Here is a 26647-nt window from a genome sequence, read left to right as displayed (position 1 = left end):
TTATAAATTCAACATCCATCCAAAGCTGAATTTGCTTGTCTCTACATGATCTGACGACAAACTGTATCTAGATCAGGGTTCCAAACTGTCTAGCACTCGTAAGAAAATTCTTGCGGCATGTTACAAAGAGCTCGCATTGTATTGCTAGCTACGTCCAGTAGCTGCAGGTACTCGTCTGCACCATCAACGAGACACAGCCAATTCAAAATTAAAAGAAGTAAGAACCATGCAAAACAATGTCTCTGTACTGTAGAATGCTACTTTAAAAATTAGCCATCAACGTAGATACCATTATTGCATGGATTGATTGCTAAGTTCATGAAAGAAAGTAAACAATAACCTTTTATGACATTCATTTGAAAATAGCACCCTAGAATTTCCAAAAATCCAAAACAAGAATACCAGAAATTCTACTTGATCATAAGTAAGAATGCCTGAAACATCCAGTTGTACAACGTTATTCAGGAGCAGATTTTAAAATTTTAAGGCTAGGGTCATTTTTCTTTAGGTAAATGGCAATAGTGCGTTCAATCAATTGAGAAAGGAAATCGGTAAACCCTAGGACGTTACTGAGAGAAAGCATAGGTTCTACAATGATTTAAAGCTTCTTTAAAGCATCTTATGTTGCTGAAGTATGATGCACCTCCAAGCAATCTCCAATATTCAAAAAAATAGCATCTGAATTTTACATGATATGTACAACATCTTGACTAGGAAGCCAACAAAATTATGGTGATATTCATTTCATTTTGACCTGAGCTACGTAATTGTTCCGTTGTGGGTGAGTGTCTGGAGGAAGGAGATGGGGAGAAAGGGAATAGTTCTTCAGCCGTGGGTGAGCAGGCCAGTGAGAAAGAGAGTATGATTTAAACGAGGGTAAAATAGACCTTTCAAAAAGGCTGATGTGAAGGGTGTGCGGGGTGTGCTCTGTAACGGGCTTCCTAGCTAAGGCTGAAAGTGGCGTCTTTCCTTTCGATAATGCCGATGAGAAATAAGAGGGATGGAGAAGGCTTTTGGGGCTCCGAGGGGAAAAAGAAGTTTATACTTATTGGGCTGCTCACGGACAAGAGACGCTTATTGGGTCGAGCTTCTCATCGGCTTCACATTTTTTTCCTCTCTTATCATCTAATTCCTTTTTTTTTGTTCCAAGGCAAGTGAGAGTATATATTAATAAAAATAAGAAAAAATCTTCCCAACACCTCAACACCCCACCTTTTTTTAATATTTTTTTAATATTTTTTTTGAATTTATTTTTTTTAAATTAATTTAATTATTTTATTTATTATTTATATATTAAATATTTGATAAAAAATAAAATAATAAAAATTAAAAAAAAGGTGGGGTGTTGGGGTGTTGAGAGGTTATGTAGCAAAACCCTAAAAATAAAGAGAGGAGCTCAAAAATCATCTCATATTAACGTTGTGGATCACCACATAGAGATTAAATAGATTGAAACAATTGATGAAGATCAAATAGAAAATTCAAAAGTGCATGAAATTGACAGGAAATCGCTTCTTTATTTAAAGCTCTGACTTATTCATCTCTTTTCAATAAAATAAAAATAAAAAAATAAAAATGAAAGAAGGTTTTGAAGCTAGAAAACCAATTAGCATCTTAATAATGTAATGTGTAAACTTTGATTAATTGTGTGTCAAGTATCATGCCCAATTTGGGCCGCGTACTACTTTCATTAGCTGCAAAGTGCAATGTGTGTGACTGGAATATTTACAGCCATCAATGCCGTATGGATAAGAGTGAGTGGGGGAAGATTTTTTTTTTGGAAAGATGGGTTCTAAGTAAAAGAGTTTTTTTTTTTGGGGGGGGGGGGGGGGGGGGGGGGGGGGGGGGGGGGGGTTTGGAAAGATGGGGTTTGAGTAAAGAAAAATGAGTAATTCTACTCGGCAGCCTACTGTTCACTTAACACCGCACACCTTACGTGTATTTTTATTTTTTTAATTTCTTCTTTGCATATGTAAAGCCTTCACTGCTCTCTGCCATTTGATGCTATTGTCAAATAATTGATTTGACTGACCTTTTGTCAGAAAATGTCTTTTCCAGATTTGTGCTTTCGTTTTCTTTTCAAAATTCAAATCCACAAATCTCATACCCTGTTGTTTTCCCTTCATTTTTGTCTCTAATCCTCTACCTAATGCTCCGTATCCCTCCCTCCCAAAGTCGCACGCCTCTCTCCCTCCCCTCTCTTCCATTTGAAACCACAAAATCGGAACAATCTCAAAGCTCCATTTCCATTTCTCTCAAAGATTGAGCGGCATACCTCCATTTATGGCGTGGCTATGAAGTGTTTGTTAATATATCTGTATGCTTCTCTCTCTAATTTTCACTTCTCTATTTCTGACATGGCATGGGTATGAATTGTTAGTTTTCTGTTTTTGTTTTTGGGTGAATTAGATTTCTGATTTGTGATAGTGGTGATTGCCTGTGTGAGTGATCATTTTTGGGCTTCAGGAGTGGGGTATCGGTTTTTCTTTTTCTTTTTTTCTTTTTTTTTATAATTTGATTTTATTCGTGACCACTTGTTTGCTCACTGAGGAGAAGTAAAAGGAAAGTTCAGTTCGGATATTTTTTGGTTTCCAATGGACTTAACTGTCTAATTCTTCTATTTTAGTATGCTTGAATACAGTATTTTTATTTGGTTATTTTGGTTTCACTATGCTCATCATTCTGGGTGTTGGCATCGAGTTGTGTTGCTTTTTTTTTTTTTTTTTACAATAGTTGATGGATTTGTTATTTGATTTTTCTCTCAGGAGCTATTTGTTATAATATATAGACCTATTTTTTTTTTTCGCTAAATAACTCTGCTTGTTAACAACAGATTCATCTCTATCATTCTGGGTGTTGGCATCAAGTTGTGTTGCATTTTTTTTTTTTTACAATAGTTGATGGATTTTTTATTTGATTTTTCTCTCGGGAGCTATTTGTTATAATAAATAGACATGTTTTTTTTTTTTGGCTAAATAACTCTGCTTGTTAACAACAGAGTCATCTCTACCTGTCCTTGATTATTTTCTATGGAAACAAACACATATTTGGTGTTTTAAAATTTTCAGAAGAAAATGTTGTGTCCTCAAGTGTATGAAACAGTGTGATACGCTTTGTGATCTAAAATCATGAAAAGCTATCTTCCGCTAAAGGTGCTGGCAGCGAAATAAACAATAACAGGATCAAAATTTGATTTTTTTATGTGCCTTGATTGTGTGTCCTAATTTTTTGAACCGTCCATCACAGGTTTATATTTCATCCTTCTGAGTCAATTTGTCAATAAATTCCTGTGTTTAAGAAACCTAGTTTTATTTGTAACATGGTAGAATTTGACAGAAGCACTTGTGATCTAAAATCATGAAAGGGTCTTTGCCACTAAAAGTGCAGGAAACTAAATAAACAATAATAGGATCAAATTTTGATTTTTTTAATGTGCCTTGACTGTGTGTAGTAGTATCCAAGGGTTAAGTACCCAATGTTTGAGCCACTCAGTAGTCTTGTTTGCTAATATGTGTTTGTACTGTTGTTTGCTAATATGTACTGGTCACTTTTGTTGGTTGGGCAGTCTTGCAAATTTTTCTTTTGATATGATCCAAAAATTCCAGTATATCGCCAAAAGACAATCAACTTATTACAACAGCCAATTGGTAGATCAAAAATCAAACTTCAAAAGATACAAGCAGCAATAGACATCCAAACCACTCAAGATCAACTAGAAATAGAGGCTGGGCGGCACAAGAGAAAACCGGAGGAAAACAGTTATATCATCTCAATTTCACTATTGTGGATATTCTTTTTGGAATATGGTTAGTTTTTGAAAAACCATGTTGACTCACAAGTCTTGCCAATGTAATAAGATGTTATATTTTTTGGGGCATTCCTGAGCCAGGCAGTATCTTATTAGCAGCAGCTACAAAATATAATATATGTATAGCCAATTGATTATGTGATTAGTTGCATCATTTCTTTGTTTTTGATTAGTTGTTCTCCCTCTACCCAAATAATGTTCAGCTATATCTGGTTGGATTTTTTTGCTTTTCCCTTCTTTTTGTTTTTTAATGTTTGTGGAAAAGGGAGAGAAAAATGTTCGGATTTTTGAACTGCAAACAGGTGCATGCACGGAGAAAATCATTCGTAACCATCCCTTGCTTGACTTCATTTTTCATAATTAATTAGGTCCAACACTGTTGTAATCCACAAGACTGCCCGATTGACTGCAGTTTTCATCATTAATTCGGGCCCGAGGACAATACATTCCATCTCTTTGCTAAGCAGAATAAAAGAAAAAAATGTATAAATACATTCCAATGTTCAACAAGTATTTCCTTTCCTGTATTGTCTGGAGAGGAGGAGAAAGCGTTTACAATAAACTCCTTACTTTGTTTTTAGTTCTTTTTGCTCTTTAATAGAAATTATGTACAAACACATTTAACAAAACACAATAAGTTGTGCCTCAAACTAACGCATGGCATCTCAACCAAAACTTCCCCAACAAAGGGTGTGCCACCATTTATACGGGTGTAGATCACCATTTGCACCTAAAGGAACAAAACGTAGTTAGAACCAAACTAAATTAAAACCATAATCTTGCCCATATTCGACGTCAACATTACCTGAAATGGATTCGCAGTCAATTTTGTACCCATATAAACTTGGATGTTTGTCCAAACTTGACTGTGTATACTGTTTGGCATAAAAAAAAAAAAAAACCAACCTAATAAGAACCAACTTGACTTTGTTGAATGCTTATTAAAAAAAAATAAAAGCATAAGCACAAAAAGTCAAGGAAACCACATAAACTAGGCTTCTTATAAACACAGGAATTTCTTGACAAATTGACTCAGAATGATGAAATATAAACCTGTGATGTACAGTGGGTTCAAAAGATTAGGACACACAGTCAAGGCACATAAAAAAAATCAAATTTTGATCCTGTTATTGTGCGGCAAAGAGCTTTTCATGATTTTAGATCATAAGTGCTTCTATCACATTGTTTTATAAACTTGAAAACACAAATCTTTTATTTTGAAAATTTTAAAACACCAAATATGTGTTTGTTTCCATAGAAAATAATCAAGGACATGTAGAGATAAATGTGTTGTTAACAAGCATAGTCATTTAGCCCAAAAAAACAACGTGTCTATTTATTATAACAATAGCTCCTGAGAGAAAAATCAAATAACAAATCCATCAACCATTGTAAAAAAAAAAAAATGCAACACAACTTGGTGCCAACACTCCGAATGTAACAAGTAGAGTTATTTAGCAACAAAAAAAAAAAAAAGGGAAAAAGAGGTCTATATATTATAACAAATAGCTCCTGGGAGAAAAATCAAATAACAAATCCATCAACTATTAAAAAAAAAAAAAAAATTGCAACACAACTTGGTGCCAACACCCAGAATGATGAGCATAGTGAAACCAAAATAACCAAATCAAAATAATGTATTCAAGCATAATAAAATAGAAGAATTAGACAGTTAAGTCCATTGGAAAACCCCAACAAATATCCAAACCGAACTTTCCTTCTACTCCCCCTCAGCGAACCAACAAGTGGTCACGAATAAAATCAAAATAGGAAAAAAAACAAAAAAAACAAAAACCAATAACCCACCCAGGCAATCACCACTGTCACGAATCAGAAATTCAGATTCACCCAGAAACAACAACAGGAAACTAACAATTCATACCCATGCCACACCGAAAACAGAGAAGTGAAAATTAGAGAGAGAAGCATACAGAGTAAGAGAGAAGCATACAAACATATTAACAAACACTCCATGCAGAAATGGAGTTCTGTCGCTCGGTCTTTGAGAGAAATGGAAGTGGAACTTTGAGATTGCTTCGGTTTTGTGGTTTCAAATGAAGGGAGGGGAGGGAGGGAGGCATGCGACTTTGGGAGGGAGAGATACGGAGCATTAGGTAGAGGATTAGAAGCAAAAATGAAGGGAAAACAAGAGGGTACGAGATTTGTGGATTTGAATTTCGAAAGGAAAACAAAAGCACAAATCTGGGAGGCACATCTTCTGATAGAAGGTCAATCAAATCAATTTTCTGACAAAAGCTTCAGATGGCAGAGCAGTGAAGGCTTTCACAGATGTAGAGAAGAAATTAAAAAAATAAAAATACACGTAAGGTGTGCGGTGTGAAGTAAACAGTAGGCTGCCGAGTAGAATTACTCAAAGAAAAATTCTTCTTATCATCCTCACACTTCACACACCACACTTATTTTATTTTTTTTTTCATTTTTTCTATAATAAATATGTAATGTGTAGATGATAAATAGAATAATTTAATTAGTTTAATAAGAATAAAATGAAATAAAAAATAAAAAAATAAAAAATATTATTTTAATATATAAAATGTGTGGTGTGGGATGATGTATATCATTTCTATTGAGTAAAAGAGTTTTTTTTTGTAGGGGGGGTGGGGGGAAAGAATTTTCAAAAAGAAATCCACTCGGACAAGGAAGTACGGATCAGTGGCGGTATGCCATTGTCAAAAAGTCGACACAGATTTCTACTTTTCTAGAAGGAAAAAGGTCCACAGAGTGGGGGACGTACGCTGTCCAGTCCATTTTGGGCGTTGCCACATCAGAATTTTTACAGATAATTTTTACCGATTACTTCAAAATTATATTTTTTAATTTTTTTTACTATCTTTTAAAATTATTTAGATATTTTTTAAAAATAAAAAAAATTATATATTCATTTAAAAATGTTTACTTAATCACTCAGTTAAAATAAAAAATTAAAAAAAAATTAAAAAAAATTTCCGCAATGTATCTAGTGTATTCCTTACATTTTCTACTTCAAAGGATTTCTTATTCTTTCCAGATTTTTCGGTGGTGGTTGCATGTGCAAGATATTATTTGTAGGGATGTAAAATTGTGTTAACAAGTCATATTTATATCGTGTCAAAATATATATATTATATTATATAGGTTAATTTTAATCTGATTCGTTAAACTTATCATGTCAAAATTTTAAATTCTAACATGACACATTAACATAATGAGTCGTGTCATATTAATCCATTTTGATCTATTAATAAATATTATGAAATATGTAAATACTCTCCGTTCCGAATTATTTATATAAATAGAATCCGAATATATATTATAAAATTGATATTTTTGGAAAGACAAACAACTATTTACTCTGTCTACCGAATATTTCACTTCCTCACAAAACAGAAAACAACCCTAAAATAAATAATAATAAACTGACCCAATCATTCCTTTGTATGCTTGGGCTGTAGCAATCATTTCCTTTCTGACACTGGCCAGATCATGGCTGCTAGATTCAGCTCTATAGTGCCCTGGCAATGCTCCTCCAGGGTAACGATACAACACCAATTTATTTATAATTTATAAATAATTTTAAATATAATAATAATTTTATATTATATTTAAACACATCAAATTATCAATAAAGTTAAAATAAAATATAAAACAATATTATTTTTCTATATAATTGTATACAAATTGTAAATAAAAAGTAAATTTATCATTTTCTTTCTACAAATCTTGCAAGATAATGATACACCACTAACTTATTTACAATTTAAAAATAATTTTAAATATAATAATAATTTTTTTATTATATTTAAACACATCAAACCATCAATAAAATCTAAAATAATATTACTTTCTACGTAGTTGTATATAAATTGTAAACAAAATGTTCTGGATCCTCGATCGAGGGCAAAAAAGTCATTGCGAGGTTCTGACTAACGGACAATGATACACCACCAATCATATTACAACCCATTTACCACTCATGTGTATTTTAAATTTTTTTATTTTTATTTCATTTTCTTTTAAGTATTTTTTTAACATCCTTAATCATTAAGAAAAAATTTTAAAAAAATATAATTTTATTAATACTCACTTCCTTAATCATTAAGTAAAATAAAAAATTAAAAAAAAAATCAAATACAAAAAAAAATTGTAAATAAGTTGTAATTTAGTAATAATAATATCATTTTCCCTGACTAACTTGATTAGGAAGTTAAAAAATCAAAAAGTTCTTCGTACTTTGTGCGCCCACAAGCAAAATTAATTTGTGCGTACGGTGATCCTGGCACAGAATGCACGCAGTTAAGTAGTACTTGTTTGCAGGGTAGCAAGAAAAAGTGTAATACACTATCAGTACGTGCTGATAAAATATTACACTTCACTTTTCAATCTGGTAGCTGGTAGAGGTAGCAAAAAAGTGAATATCTTGGGAAAAAATATCTTGGGAATTATCTGTGTATTCTTCACTTTAATGATGAGAAAGTGCAGAATATGAAAAATATGTGTATTCTTCACTTTCATCTGAGAATTATCTGTGTATTCTTCACTTTAATGATGAGAAAGTGCAGAATATGAAAAATATGTGTATTCTTCACTTTCATCTGGGAATTATCTGTGTATTCTTCACTTTCATGATGAGAAAGTGCAGAATATGAAAAATATGTGTATTCTTCACTTTCAATCAAAATATTTTCTTCAGAAAGTGAAGAATAGGAAGTAGATGGGAAAGTGAAGTATTTGATTGGAAAAGTGAAGTATTCCAATCAAATACTTCACTTTTCCAATCTAGTGAAGTGTAATACTTTATCACACGTCCGCCACTCGAATTATAAATATGAAAAAAACTGCAGAATCTTGCTACCAGTTAGCACAAAAGTGAATGTGGAAATTGGTGAAGTTGAGTAGCATTCTCTATAAATACCTCCGACCTCCGACCACCTTGTACTCGTTGCAGTTTAAATGGCTCTGAACACAGCAACAAACAAATACCACGTCGACGTACATTCAGAAGGCCGCGGCTCCAAGTACTTCATCGAGGACGATGGCCCTCTCAACGAAGCTGTGCATGCAGGCAATTAAATTACTTTCGCATAATCTTTCTTATCATTGCCCATTAGCATTTTAAAGCTACTTCATATTTTCGTTTTGTTTTTTTGGTAAGGCTTCACTTCCATCAGTTCAATGGATCTCACTGAAACACCAAGAATGCAGAAAATATAGCATGCCAATGTGTTGTGTTTCCTAATTCTACTGTTATTTTTTTCCTTTTTCCTCTTAAAATTCAATCACCGCTTCCAACGAACAATACTTCTTGTTATACTCCCAATTCATAGCATTTGCAACGACAAATCAGAAACTTCGCGCAATGACAGAGAGATTTCTGCCTAAGCCCAGATAGTATAGGATTTTAAGATATAACTCCACTTTTTACAGCTCAATCAACAAAGATTGTTCCAAAAGCGGCACAAAAATAAGTCCAAGATGAGCACCAAGCCGAGCACAAAAATCAGTACAAAAATAATATTGTTCCAACTTTCACATCTGTGACTTGAGGGCTGGGCTAGCTATATGTCTCTCTCTGGCCGACGCCGTTCAACGGTGGCAACCCACAGAAAAAGAAGCGACGCAAGAGGGACCTGAGAGAGAGAGAGAGAGAGAGATGGGTAGTAAACGGGTAGTCTTTGGTGGTGTGGGTATCATTACCCTTGTTATCCCATGCAGCGCTTCTTCCAGATTCAGCTGTCGACTGCTTGCCAGCTAGTGCTTATATAATAACAGTTTGTATTGTCCCATTAGCATTTTAAAAACTACTTTCTTTTTTCGTTTTGTTTTTGTTTTGGTAAGGCTTCACTTTCATGACTGACACGGTTAGTGTGCTTGTTTGTTTTCCCAGAGCTTCTTCACGATTCAGGAACTCGTGTCTTGACTGCCAGTGCTTACATAATAACAGTTCTTATTGGTTCCGGAGTTCTGTCCTTAGCTCGAGTTAATACTCAGCTAGGATGGATTGCAGGCCCTGCTGCCATATTCTTCTTCTCCATCGTCAAGTACTTAGATACTTCAGTCCTCCTCTCTGTATGTTATCGATCTGACGCTAGAAATTCCCAGAGGCGGTACTATACCTACAAGGGGGCTTTGCAGAAAAACCTTGGTAATTAAGTTGGGCCATGTTTTAATTTCTACAAGCAAATTTTGTCAAATAGGATTGGGTACGTTGTAAGTTATGATACTTCCAAGCCGACGACGTACATGATTAGAAAATGTACGTACGTCAGGACCCCTCCCAATGAGGTTTAGACTCCGTAAATTAGGGTTTTAGCATGTATGCATGGTAATATTTCTTCGTTGTAATTTTGGGTTAATCTAAGGCTCAAGTTATTGCCAATTATGAGGTGGTGATTTTCAAGGTACGTACTTTAGAAATGGTCACAGCTAGCTAGCATCCTAATTTATTTTGATGATCGATCATGTGAAAAAATTTATAAGTAATTATTCATATGATTTAATTATTCAGATATAGTAATAGTATTTAGTAATTAGTTTGGCCCAAAGGTAAAGAAAATTTATTTCTTAGCACTCAATTAGCTTGCTAGTCATGATCTATTTATAAAATCTTATTTAGTAAATTCATTCATGTTGTAGACTTCAGTTATGATGAAGTCTTCTCTCAAAGCATCATTACAATTGCAGATATTACTTTAGAGAATGATTTTATTTTTTGTGCACGTACATGATAATTGTTGAGTTTATGTACAGATTGGGATTATATTAACATAAAGATGGACCCGAATGGCCAATTGGTAGTCCATTCATAAAAATTTATAGTTGCTCGCTCTCAAAATACATAACAAGATTTTCAAGTTTTACATCTCATTCTTTTTGTGGGTTTTATTTTCTAGGTGGTCCCGAGGTGAAGATATGTGTACTAGGTCAATATTTGAGGCTCGTCGGGAGTGCGATTGGATACACAATTGGAGCCACCACAGGCATGATGTAAGTTCGAAATCTTTTATATATATATATATATATATATAAATGTGTGTGTGATGTGTGTAAAATTGTATATACCACCCACTAAACCAATTATATATAGGAAGTAAGTTGTTGGTGGTCTTGTCCGAACATATATGACCATCATAAATAAAGTAATAGGATTTTTTCCCCATTATTATAAACTTACTATTAATAACCCGACACCTGTATATTCTATTACATATTTCTTCCTATAGAAACGATCAATGATTTATATAAATTTTAAATAAATAACTCTCTTACATTTCTTTTATAAAAAAAATAAACTATATCATAAAAAGAACTCTCTTAATTTCCCCCTAATTTATATATATATATATATATATATATTTATATAAATGTGTGCGGGACAGCAAAGTTGAAGTTGGTAGGGCTATGACTTGTCTCCTCAGTCAAAACTTTGACATAATGAGAAGAGCCAACGAGAGCTGATGAGTCTTTTTGCTTTTGATCAAACAGGGCAATCCAAAGGTCTATCTGCTTCCACAGCAGTGAAGGCAGGAATCCATGCCAAATCAACAGCTACCCATATATCCTTGCATTTGGCCTTGTTCAGATAATTCTCTCTGTCATTGGTGATTTCAAGTGGTTCTCCATTATTGCAGCTGTGATGTCCTTCATTTATTCCACAATTGGTCTTGGCCTCGGCATCGCAAAAGTAGCAGGTCCATGTTACTGCTTAATTTATGCCTTCAATTCTTTTCATTTTCTGAATCGTAACTTGCTTATTGACTTGATTTTCCTGTAATTTGATTGCTCAAACACCAGAAACTGGAAAGTTTTGGGGAAGTATGACTGGAATAGGCAATAGCCATGTGAATGAAACACAAAAGATATGGAGGAGCTTCCAAGCACTCGGGGACATAGCATTTACTTTCTCTTTCTCCATCGACTTTAATGAAATTCAGGTATATTTTGTTCCAGGATTTAAGAGCTACAATTATCTTCTCTCTTTGTAAATGATCAGAGTTGTATATATGCTGAACTAACCGATACTGGTTAAAAACAGAACACAGTATTTAATTCCCCGCCATCAGACTCGAAGATTATAATGAAGAAGGCCATTAAATTCAGCTTTGCATTTATAACCTTTTTCTACATGGTTTGTGGCTATTTGGGTTATGCTGCTTTTGGAGAGAGCACGCCCAGAAACCTCCTTGCTGGATTCGGCTTCTATAACCCGTATTGGCTGCTGGACATAGCACATGTTGCCGTGTCTCTCGAGTGTGTTGCTGCGTACCAAGTTAATTCCCGAGCACTCTTTGCCTTGATTGAGGATGCTGCAGCACATGAAAGACTCACAGGAGAGGCCATAAACCCAATCCCGAATGGCCGCCCAGATAGACCCAATCTCTACCGTTCTGTTTGTAGAACAATTTTTGTGATGATAATTACTGTTATATCAATGTTTCTGAGGTACTCCTTGGAAGACGTGGCTAGACTTACTGGGATTTTAGGGTTTTGGCCTCTGACTGTTTACTTGCCTGTGCGGATGTATATAGCTAAAAAGAAGATAACAAGATGGAGCGCAAAATGGGTTTTCCTTCAAATCCTGAGCCTGGCGCTCCTCATCATCAACATTGCTGCTGTAGTAGGCTACATTGCTGGGGTGGTTCTTAATCTCCAGACTCACAAGCTCTTCAAGGAAAACTAGGTTGAAATTCAATGCTTGAAGAGCCAGCACCGCTTTTGAGTTTTCTTTCGGTTTGCAGAGTCTGCATGCATGCATGGTATTGGTGTCATATACAGTGTGTTTTGAGTGCAAAACAGTACTACTAATGTGTGGGAGATGTTCATGAATTGCGCCTTGTGGGTTTGGCTGTTGTTAATCAGTGTTTTTTTTTAGTAAGAATTATTTGAAGTGTGTCTTGTATTATTCCTATATTTGTGGTGTTAGCAGTTTAATTAATATGAGTGAATTGTGTTTCTTGAGTAGTACTACTCCATTTGTTTCTCAATCAGCACATATTAATGCTGAAACATATCAATGCTGTCTAAAACTAGGTAATCCGGCCTTATCCAAAACGAAAATGGTGCTAATTAGAGACTTTAATTGATATTTTTCGTGTCGATAACAAGCAAGTCGGTCATTTGTTCGCGTGGACCTCTTGTAACCAACCGTACGTGGATACACAAACATATATATATATATATATGAATATATACTACTATAAGTCTTCTGTACCATATATTGCCTGTCTACATATATGACTTAATTTGATTTAAAAAATAAATTTTAAAATTTAAATTTTAACAATTAAATTTTATCATTTAAGTAATATGGACGATAAATTAGAACTACACCAATTTATAAAAAATATATAATAACTATATATATTGTTTGGTTGGGAACCTATACAATAAATCACATGTGAGGAAAATAGCTTATATATAACAATATTGTTTTCCTCTTCACTATCTTTATCTTTTAGAAACCATCGACATGGTCGCTCCGCCATCACGTTCTTTCCAGCAGATGACAGGGGACCAAGTTACATTAGAGACCGTGTGATGAAATAATGAACGCGCGGGCGCATTTTTCAAAGCCACTAGTTAATTTAATGATAGGGTAATTGGCTCGTTACGCTCAAGTGACGAAGTGGACAAGAGAAAGGAGTGCGTACTTATGTAGTTGTGAATATATATTAAAAATACATACGATCGATATTGATCCCCATCTTATCCTTAAAAAAAATTAGTGTTTATGTAAAAATTTTAATTTAGTTAGCATGCATATTACTGGAAACCTATTTATCATGACCATCCTTTAATTATCTTCTAATAATTTGATAATACATGATCAGGATATTATGAGCAAACGATGTTTAAAGGCCGGGAGACCACAAATAACATTTTTTAACGATAGAGCGCTTTTTATCCGTCCGCAATTAGCTCGTCAATCAGTCCAGCACGGATGCTGGATGCTAATATTGATGATCGATCACTTTTTGGATCACTTCCAACGAGGTCGTAGAAGGCGGGCCGACATTTATTAATTCATTTACCGAACGACCGAAGAAATGAATCTATTCAATTTTGGGCCGCAAATGCGATATACATTTGCGGTGTGTCAACTTCATTTGGTCAATATAGGAACCTCCACAATAAGAAACACAGCTCATGAGTATATATATACAACTTATTGTGGAGGTTCCTAGTGACCATTTCATCTATAAATCAATCCTAAAAATTAGCCACTAATCGAATGATGGAAGGTATAGCAAGACACGCAAGATTTCCATATATAGCAGAAAAGGAACCCCTATTAATTATATCTACGTTTTGAATTGCTTTCTCTGGTTGCCTCGCACTCTTGAAAGGCTAGATTTTATATTTATTACCTTTTCTTTTCTTATAATGCTCTAGATTACTTTTTAACTCTTTATTTACTTTTATCCACACGCGCGGTCCTACTACTGCGTTGTTATCTTTAAGGTTCTGAACAGAAATCTGAAGGAATAATGATCGATGGATCAAACGGCAAACTGAAATTAATCTATTATTTTAAAAAAATATTTTTTAAGTAAAAAATCTAGGAATTAACTCGGTGAAGGCTAAAAGGCCCTAATACTTTATCTTAATTTGTATATTTAGTTTTAGAATTTTTGTTATCTAGAAAATTTCACAAGGTAATTTTGCTGCTCTCTTGCTTTGTTGTAGGCACCGTGTTTCATTATGGCCAAACAAACAGTGGAAAAATCTATACAATACAAGGAGGTTGACCATCGGTTGACCATTAGTTGAGACCATCGGTTGGCAATTTCTTTGTGCATGAGCAGTAAAACTCATTTCCTCTGTCACGGCTACAAGACCTGATCCCACCACCTTTCTACCCTTTAATCGCCATCAATATTATATGTATATATACATCATCATTGAGTTTTAAAAAGGAGGAGAATTCTCCTTATTACCATCTCTTTGTAGCTTCCAAATGCATTTTTTTCTTCAAAACATTGGTGAAATCCATGGCATCCTTCTTAAAAAATTTCGTCTCCAAAAATTAAATTTGTTGTAGTGTTTGTTGTTGATCTAAGCATTATTGTCCTTAATTTGCACTTAAAATCACTGTCTGTCTCATACAATTCTACTATTATATATATATATATATATATATATATATCATGTGTATGCTTATTTACTATTTTATATATGAAAAATTATATTTATCATTCATGTTATTATCATTCTCGACGCATCAAATTATTAACTTACAAGTTAATAAAACATAATAAATAACTTCTTATCATTAAATGACACATCATAAAATTGTGAAATAATGATAATTAAAGAAATGGCGGGTAGCAATATTACTCTATAATTAATTGAAAATAATTTTGTTATCTAAACCTAGATTAGATAGTTCTTTGTGTAATCCGATCATATTAGTATGGAAGTAGTAAGTTTAGTTTATAAAAGCAAGTCAATATTTATTTTATAACAAAATGGGATGTATCAAATCCTGTCGATATGATAAAAAGGAGCGTTATAGAGACAACTAAAGATTCTGCTCTTTTGCCATCTAAGACACTTGCAAATTTGCAATAAAGAAAATTATATGGCAATAAACCCATCTAGGATTGGTCAAATTAGAGCCAATGGCGTGACTTATACACCTTTTCTTCCATTTATATTATTTTGTACTGACTGATAAGAATATGTGATGTATTTTTGAGAATGAGAAATTTAGAAATTTTTTTCTCTTTATAATAATTTCGATAAAATTTCGATTATATTATTGACTAATCTTTTTGAAATAGAGATCAAGATGTGTGACTCTTGCCCCTTTAGAAAGTTTAAAACATTACAATATGTATGTCATGTATAAAATATGTATGTATGTATTTATAAAAGACATGCAGTACTTCCATTAGAGTGCCGTATTATACATTTTAAGTACAGAAACACTAATTCTATTGAATATGTCTCTTTTTTTTTTTTTTTTTACTTAGTGATTAAGGAAGTGTTTTTAAATAATGTTTTATTTTTTATTTTTAAATGTTTATGATGTTTAAAAAAATGCATTAAAAAAAGAAAAAAAATTAAAAAAAAAATGAAATACACAGATCGGGACACTTTTTCGGATGATTTCTTCGATGACGGTAGAAGAACTCTTTTAAGTAACTGCCGTTAAAATAACTAACACGTGAAAACATCCGCTTAAAATATGACACGTCAACAAATATAAGCAGATACGACAAGAAGTTAATACTAAGACTGCTGGTTTTGGAAAATACTAATTTAATTAGAGCATTATATGGCATGCATTAGCTAAAAAATTAAAGTGGAATGAATGATTAGCAGTACCCGATAGAGGGAAGACTCTGGAAGTTATTATTTTGGGTCCATTTTTCAGGTTGGATTGTGTCTGCAACAGAAATCTTCTTTATATATATTTATCTTTGCCCTTAAATTTATATATGAGTTTTGTTAAGTACAAATCAAATTCTGTATTAATTTATATATTAATATTAATTTTTTTATATTTAAAATTATCATTATTTTTAATCAAATTTATTTTTTAATCAATCATATTAATTTGATGTACATATTAATATGTAATTCTACTTGTAACTAAATTTTCCTTTTATATATATATATATATATGTTGTGATCGATTGGGTGGAATATTCTTATCAACAGGAGGGGGATAATTAGGATAATCAGACAAAGATAACATTAATTAAATTTAAGGGCATGCAGTTGAATGTTTATTAATTGTGTCAACCAATCAACGGGCGGCAGACTCAGCTTGTTTACAATCTCAAATCAATTGACTTCCTACTTTATTTCGATTTGATATTTAATAATCCTTACCTTTAGGAAGAACACGTTATATATAAATACAAGCTTGCTTAGGAAAAAAAAAAAAAGTGAAACACTGTGGGACGGTCGGAATATTTAACTGAGAATAGCAGCCCTCCAATTACAACTTGCCACGTCAATAATTCTACTTAAAGTACAATGAACCTCATCATACTGGATCTTCATGAATGGGAGACACCTTCGTCTTCACCCTTGTCCCTCGCCGTCGTCCTCACCCAGTGATACGATCACTTTAACAACTGAAACAAAACCAGAAACCCAAATCGATTGGCTCGCCTTGTTTCGGTCGCCCATCTCTCCTTCATTTTTTTCGCACTAAATCATGGCATTGTCGAATTCATCTACTAGTCCAGACATTGAACCCAGGAATAGACAAATTGAAAACAGAGTAAACGTAGAAAAACAAAACTGAAATTGAGGGTCAGAAGCAGAACATAAAAGTATGAAAGCATTGTTCGGATTGAACATAACCAGGAAACAAACAACAGGGAAAAAACACCAGAATAGAAAGAGAAAACAAGAACCCAGTCAAATTACGAGTAAAAGCAATAATACAATATACCCTATACAGGAAACAGAACAAAGAAACAAAAAGAGAAATGCCAGTTAAAACCAATGTTTGAATCAACCCCAAAGAAGCCAAAAAACCCCACAATTTGTCCACACACGCCTCAACGTTGGTTCCCCAGTCTCCACCAACACTACCAACTGTGACATGATCCTCTCCATCACCATCTGTGAGGTCTCGAACGAAGCTAACGAAAAGGGGTTCCCGGAGACCGTAGCACTCTCCTCCAACTCTCCGGCCAAGTCCTCAAGTATTCACCCATCTCTCTGCCATCTTTTTTCCTACTGAATCATGGCATTGTCAAGGAACCCTTACACTGGCGTTGACCCTCCATTTCTCTCGACGGAAACCTACAAATAACATACCACAACCCTCGGCAACACCCCCCGGCAACACCCCCCTCTCCACTTACAAAACCCAAATCGATTCGGCCCCCTCACACGGAAAGAAATCTCTTCCTGACTGAATGATCCGGTGAGACCTTCACAGCCATGGAGTGAACTGACCATCAAAAGCCTTTCCACCCAACGAGATTGAGTTGAGAGAGTTTTGGATATTCTTCATGGTGAGAAGGGGCTGAGATTTTGGATGCTTGTATGTGTAATGTTGTTCATTTTCATATTTATAAATCATGAATGTATCTGTAGACTTTCATATTTGAAATGTAAAACAATGGTTTGAAAAAGAAATAAAAAATACTTGCGAGTCACCAAGATATATTGCAGACCATAACCCACTCTAGCACAGCCACCATCTGACCAAAATCTAGAAAACCCCGTGCTCTCTATGAAATCCAAACTCATCGTCCTCCATGGGTATGGATATCGATGAGCACTGCTTGGGTTTTTTGTCCACAACATTTGATAACAAATCAAAGAAAATATGGCAGGCGATGGAAGTTTTGGGCGACGGAGATGGTGGACAAAACAATGGTGGTGGTGGAACTAGGCCGAGCTCCATCCTTGCCACTGTCTGGGTGGGCTGGGATTTCATTTGGGTTGGGATGGTATGGAATAGTTAAATCGTAAATTAAAATTTATATATATAATAATAATTTAAAAACTATTAACATAAAAATTATGTTATTAATTTTTAAATTTGTTAGACTTGTTTACAAGAATCACAAGAGAGTGATACTTGTTTACAAGATTGCAAATGGCATGGACACCCTAGGCCAACTTATATAGAACTTCAATGCCATACAAGAGTCTTATTTGAGCAATGTGGGACTTAATAGTAATTTTCATGAAATTTTTCATTTCAGTTCGAAAGTGTTCGAATGGAATTTTTTTAGACCAAACAAATTCTGTTCATAACAATTGTTCAAATGCAAATAATTACATTCGAATAGATTTTATTTTGGGATGAAAAAAATAGTCCAAAATTTACCGTTTGAACGGATTTTGATTTCGAGACATAGCATTTGTGTCAAACAAAAACGTCAGCAGAATAAGAATATGGCATTTCCTTCCATGGAAGACATGACATAACCTCAAAAGGTCCAAAGATTGTTGTATGTAGTTACATATGTAGGTGCATACATGATTCATAATTGGATGCATATCAAAATATGGTGGATCCATGCATGCTATACCAACATGCCTCACAAAAATTGATGGGAATGACAACCACAGAAACATTGAACATCTCTTAGCAATATATCCTCATAAACAAGACAAAAACGTTTGAATATATACGTAAAGTACACATCTTAAGAAATACAGGGCAAGAGGGAAACAAGTTTAGCAAGTACAATTCAATTCAATGGAAGTTTAGAAGATACAATCATATGCCAATTCAAAAAACTAACCATTACCTATGTGACTCATGACTGAATGATAATTTTTGGCAATTTCTTTGTGCATGAGCATTAAAACTTATCTCCTCTGTCACGGCTAGAAAACCTGAGTTCTAAACCCCCAACTCCCGTTGTACCAAAAAAAAAAAAAAAAATCGCCATCAATATTATATGTATATACATCATCATTGAGTTTTAAAAAGGAATGATCAGCAGTACTCGCATTGACCCTCCATGTCGAAGGACATCTCGTACGTACGTACTGGTGATGATCATGAAGTGAGTGGTCCTGATTATTTGTGTTAGATATGTCTGATGCTGAGATTTTCTAATCATTGCCAAAACGTCCTTATTTTTGGTCCATTTTTCAGGTTGGATCGTGCCTGCAACAGAAATCTTCATATTATAATATATATATACACGTTGTTATCGATGGGGGGGAATATTCTTATCAACAGGTGGGGAGTTGAATGTCTATTAATTATATTAACCAATCAAAGGTTGGCTTGGAGACCTCAGATTGTCATAATCTCAAACCAATTGACTGCCTTACTTTATTTCTATTTGATCTTTAATAATCCTTGCCTTTAGAAAGAACATGTTATGATAAAATAATACATATTTCTTTGTGAATGGGGAGAAATTAATACATCTGGCTGCAAAAAGACTGATCTGTTTTATAAATTCAACATCCATCCAAAGCTGAATTTGCTTATCTCTGCATGATATGACAACAAACTGTATCTAGATCAGGGTTCCAACCTACCTAACACTCATAAGAAAATTCTTGTGGCATGTTACAAAGAGCTCGCATTGTATTGCTAGCTACATCCAGCAACTGCAGGTACTCGTCTGCACCATCAACTAGACACTGCCGATTCAAAATTAAAAGAAGTAAGAGCCGTGCAAAACAATGTCTCTGTACAGTAGAGTGCTACTATAAAAATTAGCCATCAGTGTAGATACCATTATTGCATGGATAAAGAATGATTCCTAAGTTCATGAAGGAAAGTAAACAATAACCTTTTATAACATTTAATTGAAAATAGCACCCTAGAATTTCCAAAAAACCAAAATAAGAATACCAGAAATTCTACTTGATAAGTAGGAATGCCAGAAACATCCAGTTGTACAACGTTATTCAGGAGCAGATTTTAAAATTTTAAGGCTAGGGTCATTTTTCTTTAGGTAAATGGAAAATCAATTTAGAATGGAAATTGGTAAACCCTAGGTCATTCCTGAGAGACAGCATAAGTTCTACAATGATTTAAAAGCTTCTTTAAAGCATCTTACGTTGCTGAAGTATGATTCACCTTCAAGCAATCTCAAATATTCAAAAAGACAGCATCTGAATCCTAAATGATATGTACAACATCTTGACTAGGAAGACAACAAAGTTATGGTAAGACTCATTTCATTTTGAACAGAATGATACCAGACTCCATTATTTTAAAGGCTTCAAAAAAGTCTCCGACTAGATAATTAACCTTATCTGCTTCAGCCAATTTCTTGCAAATTCTGGCCTTCTGTTCATCTGATACATCATCTGCCTCAACAACCACCTCAAGTAACTGGAAAAAAAGCATTCAATTATTTGTATCTTTATCTACCAACTGCAAATGGTAAAGAACCACTAACAAAAGTATAATTTGGAAACCTGGTAAAGCATCTGAGAGACTGGATATCCCTCTGCAATTATATCATTGACTTCCTTGTTTGCCACATCAAAGTTACCACTTTTACAAGTTACAAGAAATGCCTTGACAATCTCTTGTGGAATGACCTAATAATAAAGCGTTGAGGAGTTAGCACATGGCGGGGCTTCTAAAACTGGAGGAAAAAGTCCTTGTATTTATGGAGAGTGCTTATATTTATCATCTGTTGCTGTTTAAGTGTTAAGTTATAGTTCCAGTAAAAACGAATAAAGAAATGGTTTGAATGATGATATGAAGTTCCACTATCATATCAATAAAGCATGGAATTGACAGCAAAATGTTGGAATCAGAGAAAACACCCAAGTGTGAAATTCGTGGATGAAACTTCCAACATCTTGCACCCAGTCTCAAACAAGCTTGTGTGCACAAGCACAACAATCTTTGATGTTGAAGAAAAGTTTCTTATATACTTGACCACATGGATATAAAGGGTGGTTTTATTCAATAAAAGCCTGAAGAAGCCACAATTAAATCAGATAAACATATAGATGTATACACATATTGCATCCATGCACCTATGTTTATGCACATTTGTGTATGGGTCATGATGCATGTTATGACAGACAAAGCCTTTTGAAACTTCATCATAACTTACCCCAGACACGCTAATCAGATCCTTCGAAGAAATGGATGATCCAAATAATCGCACAGCTGACTGAAATATGCAAAGACAGATTAGAAACTCAAGTCATTATCTACATACTAAGCTCCAACTTGGTGTCCATGGAATAGTTATTAGAACAGAAAAAGTAAATGGATGAAGAGGGACTAAATTTAAAAGCCCAAAGACTACGGAATAAACAATTGAGAAATGCTCTTCTTCATCCTAATCTGTCATCCCCAATCACACTTGGTGGCGTGACACATTTCAAATGGGTGTCATTTAAGAGATTGATAGAAAAAACCACTGAAATGGGACACACAACATGTGTGGTTATGAATGACAAGACTTAAGATGAAGAGTAACATTGCTCAACATCAAGAAATTGTACAATTATACTGTATAGACATCCAGCAGCCCTTAATCACAAGACAAAGATTTGTGTCTCCAAGCTCCAATGTCAGAGCTAGTTTTATTTGACCTTTTTCATTGAAAATTCTACTCAAAAGAGCCCATGATCTCTCACAAAAGCATATCTAGTACTCTGTTTATTAATTTCTATTTAAAGGCCCAAGATCCATGGAAAACAAAGCCACTTGAGAATTTAAGATTTTGATACTCCAGATTAATGACAGTATTTTGATTGGAAGACCTACTATTTAATCCTCTGTACAATTTCAACCATGACCATAGACCAATGAAATGGAAAACCTATATTGAAAGTTCCTAATAGTCAACCCATCATCATCAATCAAATAAAATTTTTCCAATTTTATCACGGAGTTGCCAAAATGAATGTGTGTTGAGCATTGAAGAAAATACTAACTAAATTGAAAACGCAATGGTTATTTGTGGCACCTGTATATCTGGCACTGCCAAGAATTTTTTAATTTTTTTTTTTTCCAAACCAATATTTTAAGCTGAAGGTTTCAGAAATGCATTGAAGGATTATCCACTCACGGGATGGGGGTGCTTCGTTGGAGCAAGCATCAACAACATGTATGGACCAAACCAGTTTGGCAAGAATAGATTATTTTAGACACATAGATGGCATCCGATTTCAGAAAGAATGTTCTTTTGCATGAGCACAGAGATAAAATCATAATAATTCACATACTTTTTTTTTTGTAGGTGATAATATTTACATACTTGAACACACGACAGGAAAAGTAAAAAACAGTTCTCACCTGTAAGTACGTAATAGCCCGACGAAGATCACCTTGTGAAATAGAACTCAAGGTTGAAAGAGCCTAGACTTATGCATCATATTAATGAAGTTAGAAAACCTAACACCAAAACAATGAAGAAATCTACTCTGAAAACTATTTCAAAAGACAAACTCTGAGACATCATGGCTACACCTCGGCATCCAGATTGAGGCGTTCTTCTTTGCAAATATGCAATATTCGACTGCTCATGATTTCTTCTGAAAGTGGTTTGAACCTGAACTTTGCACACCTTGAAGCAAGTGGTTCTATGATCCTACAGAAAATACAATCATCTTCATCATAAAGTATAAGGGTCTCCATTCAATCATCCACATCTCAGTGTGATACGAAAAGGTAAAGATTCGCCATGAAAATTGAACAAAAGAAACTTTGAAAAACATGAGAACTTTGTAAGTCTTACGTCCTATTGCAGCTCCACTCTGTTTGGCTAAGTTCAGCACTAAAATTATGGGTCTTTCCTAGGAGCAGAGCTATTAACAATTAAGGTCATAAAATGCCAAAGATGAAATCACAAATGATGATAATATAAAAAACAATGACTGATGATAATATCAAAAACAATGTGTGGGTCTATATTTTTCCTTTATTTAAGCCACCGACCGGATCCTTGCCTCATGCTCCCAATTAACTTAGGGGTTGTTTGGATGTTGCAGATGGTATCATCTAATCCCATCTCATCTCATCTCATCCTATCACATCTCAACATCCTAACCCCATTCAAGCATTCACTTTTCAAGTTTAAATTTTCAATTTTTTCATCTAATCAATACCTAATCATTACAACTTTCCCAAACTTCCAAACAAAACACACAACAAAAAAAAAAAGAACTTTTTCAAATCCCAAAATAAAAACAATATTAAAAAATAATATTTTTACTTTATAATATTTTATTCAACTTTTTCTCTCTTCTTTTTCAAAATTCCATAAAACATCATAACTCAAACTATTTTACTACTATTCATAAACTATTTAACTACTATTTATAGATTTCTTTTTTTGATTGGCACTGGGTGTCCAAGAACAATGTCCCGACTAATTCGAAGGGCGTACAAGTCCTTGGCAATGAGTTTCCTGCAAGTGCACCTCGATTTTTCCGACTATTCACTATTATTCACAGATTTCTCATATCATCCCATACCCCAAGCATCTCGTTAATCATTGTTAATAAGAAATGAAAGCAGCTTACATACACGAGTGAACGAAATCAATGAAATGTGTGACTGATGACAATAGAGTTTGTAAAATGACTCCTTAAGCCTCGACAAAGTACTTTACACATGAACTGAACTGGTTGACAAGTAACAGTTGGATTAGGAAATTCTATGATGCAGTTACATAAGAGAACTGTGATTATACATGCTTGTTATTTTAATGAACGGAGAGTAGTTATAATCAGTCTATAAATCAGTTTGCCTGGATCGTTTACTCTTGAATATCATAAAGAGCCTCGTGTCAATTTCTCTTATATTTTGCAATTGATTAGTCAGTCAGAATCCTATCAACTTTCATGCTAAATTAGGAAGCAGTAAGGCTTACCTGCTGATGTAATTACAGATGAAAAAAAATCTTGTAACTTTGGAGTAGGTTTCCATAGTACGCCTCAGGGCATTCTGTCAAGTAAAATATAAGTGGAGTGTATATTTCATTAAACAGAACAAAGGAAAAAACAGGTAACAAACATGCCTGAGCATCTTCAGTCATTGAATCTGCCTCATCTAGAATGATGATCTTGAATGGTGGACATGGATAACCTCTGAAATACCATGCAGAAAAGGGAAAAACATTGTTAAAGTGCATAGAAGATAGTGTAGAACAAAATAGGAATACCAATAGTTACAAGGTACGAGTACACACCCTTGACGCTGACCAGAACCAACAGCCACGGCAGCAAAATCTTTGATCTTTGTTCTAACAACGTTGATGCCACGGTCATCACTCGCATTCAGCTCCAGCACCCTAGACTTGTAGAGCTCAGGCCTGCAAAATATCACTGTTTTATTACAAAGGGAAGACTGGTAAATTGAGTCTATCAACTCCACCATCTAGGATGATGGTCTATAGTTGTCAGTATGATGCCAAATAAAATATCCAAGTCCAGGTGAAAGACAGGTTTTATATATGCTATGTGTGGTCCAAAAGTGCTTTTTCTACACCGTGGGGTCAATAATCTGAATAGGCATATCAAGGTAGAGTAAAGAGGGGAAAAAAAAAAGAGCCCGCAACAGAGGCTAACTGACTTTTTTTTTTTTTCTTTTTTGATCGGTAAGAGGTTAACTGCTTAATTATAATTGAAGTTCTATATTTGATGATGTCCTTTTCAAAATGACAAGCAACCCATTCCAAATTGTTTTCCACCATTGAGTTCCTGGACTTATGTTCCCCATTTTTTTTCCCACCCACGAAGCTCCTTGGGTATCTCTTCATTTAGCTTTAGGAGGGCATACAAAAATATGATAATATAAAGGTGTTTGCGTCAATGCATAAAAGAAACAGATCCATGATGTACTTTGAGCAAAACTGGTGCTTATTTAGGCAGTTGGAAGCAATTAAGCTCCCAAAGAGACTCACTTATCAGCCCAAAGCAATTAAGCTCCCTCAGACACATTGTAAAATGCCCAAAGCAAAACCAATACTTCAATTAAAACAAATTAAAGATTTATAAACAATAGGTGCAGTAGTAACCCAAAGAGCTGGTGAGCGATGGCTAGCGCGGTGGTGGTCTTGCCTGTGCCGGGTGGGCCGTAGAAGAGCATATGCGGGCACTACAAAACAAGGCAAAAAGAATATTGAGAAAGGGGTTTTCTGAAATTGAATAATTTTTGCAGAGTGAGTGTAAGAGCCTGCTACATTGCTGGTCTGGAGGGTGTTTGTGAGGACCCGAACCACCTCCTCCTGGTGTGCTACATCTTTCACTTGTTTTGGCCGACTGAACAATTTTCAAAGGTGCGCACACATAAACACTCCAAATTTAGAATGATGGAGACAATAAAACCCATTAAAATAAAGAAAATATGAAACGCAGTAGAGAGGTTTCGTACTATTTTTCGACCCATTGCTGAGAGCTTTGCAATACTGGCGCCATTTTCTTTTCCTTCTGTAAAATTTTTCCCTGCCTTCTATATGGGGCTTTCTTTTCCGAGTAGTGCTTCAGTAAATAAATTGCGTTTCTCTCTCTCAGAAAACAGATTCATGAAACAGAAGTGTTCTTCCTTGTAGTTCTTGTTCTTCGCTATTGAGTTCAAACCCTTTCTCCGATCTCTGTAATGCTGGAGTTTTGCCCTACCGATTTTTTTTTGGCTGACAAATAATATTGAATATGGGCATTAGAAACAGAGAGTTTTTTTTGTGTAGGGAAGATACAAAGATGAATATGCAAAGATCGAATCTTCAAACCTGATAGAACCAATTCAAAAGCTGAAAATTTGCCTGGCGTGGAAAGTGGCCACTGTCGTCCAAGTAGTGTCTATCCCTCCTTTGATGAAAATTCTAAAAGAAATTTGACTTCAAGTGATCTTGAAAATGGGGGTAAAAGCCAGATCTTTCATTGCAGCAAGAATCAACAAATCCAAAAGACCCAACTCGACAAAACCAAGCAAAATCAATCAACCAGAATTCACTTCGAACACTCAAGTTCTCGAAACACTGACTGGCTCAGAAAAAATCCAGTTCTCCAAGCAAAACCCGTGAGCATAAAAAAATAAAATAAAAAAATCCTTGTGCCAGTATCACCCAGACCAGCAAACTAAAAACTTGATAAAAAAATCATTCTCATCTATTTATTCTTCATCAAGATGTCATCACAGACCAACAAACACAATCTCGATTCTCATCAATGGGCAAAAAAATTGCAGACCAAAGAAATACCCTAACTGTTCACAAATGTTAAAGGGAAAAGGAGATGGGCGAAATGGGAAAAACAATTGAACCTTAAAGCCTGAGCTTTGTTGCGTGACCTGAGCTACGTAATTGTTCCGTTGTGGGTGAGTCTCTGGAGGAAGGAGATCGAAGAAAGGGGATAGTTCTTCAGCCGTGGGTGAGCAGGCCAGTGGGAAAGGAAGTGTGATTTAAAATTTTAAACGAG

The 26647-nt window shown here is 34.6% G+C and overlaps 2 protein-coding genes across 6 annotated transcripts; one reads left to right on the top strand and one right to left on the bottom strand.

Annotated features, from left to right (window-relative positions):
• LOC122299452 (replication factor C subunit 2-like) lies at positions 1 to 26647 on the bottom strand. Of its 5 annotated transcripts, XM_043109755.1 has the most exons (14): positions 26493 to 26637; positions 25960 to 26052; positions 25605 to 25863; positions 25414 to 25492; positions 25249 to 25328; positions 24421 to 24543; positions 24250 to 24319; positions 24103 to 24176; positions 22698 to 22818; positions 22524 to 22586; positions 21331 to 21390; positions 20678 to 20803; positions 20508 to 20591; positions 19546 to 19891 (listed from the first exon to the last, which is right to left on the bottom strand). In XM_043109755.1, the coding sequence occupies exons 3-14, from the start codon at positions 25646 to 25648 to the stop codon at positions 19787 to 19789; spliced, it is 1029 nt and encodes a 342-aa protein (XP_042965689.1). In that variant the 5' UTR covers positions 25649 to 25863; positions 25960 to 26052; positions 26493 to 26637; the 3' UTR covers positions 19546 to 19786. The 5 variants fall into 5 exon arrangements, with proteins under 5 accessions (XP_042965691.1, XP_042965689.1, XP_042965686.1 ...); XM_043109757.1 differs by lacking the exons at positions 19546 to 19891; positions 25960 to 26052 and adding an exon at positions 1 to 194 and having other exon boundaries at positions 26493 to 26647; XM_043109752.1 differs by lacking the exon at positions 25960 to 26052 and having other exon boundaries at positions 26493 to 26647.
• Positions 8759 to 12766, top strand: LOC122299161 (amino acid permease 3-like). Its single transcript, XM_043109164.1, has 6 exons — positions 8759 to 8870; positions 9693 to 9950; positions 10699 to 10792; positions 11291 to 11496; positions 11600 to 11739; positions 11841 to 12766. The coding sequence occupies exons 1-6, from the start codon at positions 8759 to 8761 to the stop codon at positions 12483 to 12485; spliced, it is 1455 nt and encodes a 484-aa protein (XP_042965098.1). The 3' UTR covers positions 12486 to 12766.

Source organism: Carya illinoinensis, chromosome 16 (assembly GCF_018687715.1).
Source record: "Carya illinoinensis cultivar Pawnee chromosome 16, C.illinoinensisPawnee_v1, whole genome shotgun sequence".
Lineage (NCBI taxonomy): Eukaryota > Viridiplantae > Streptophyta > Magnoliopsida > Fagales > Juglandaceae > Carya > Carya illinoinensis.
Note: the sequence above shows the minus strand (reverse complement) of the source record. Positions and strands in the feature narration are given on the sequence as shown.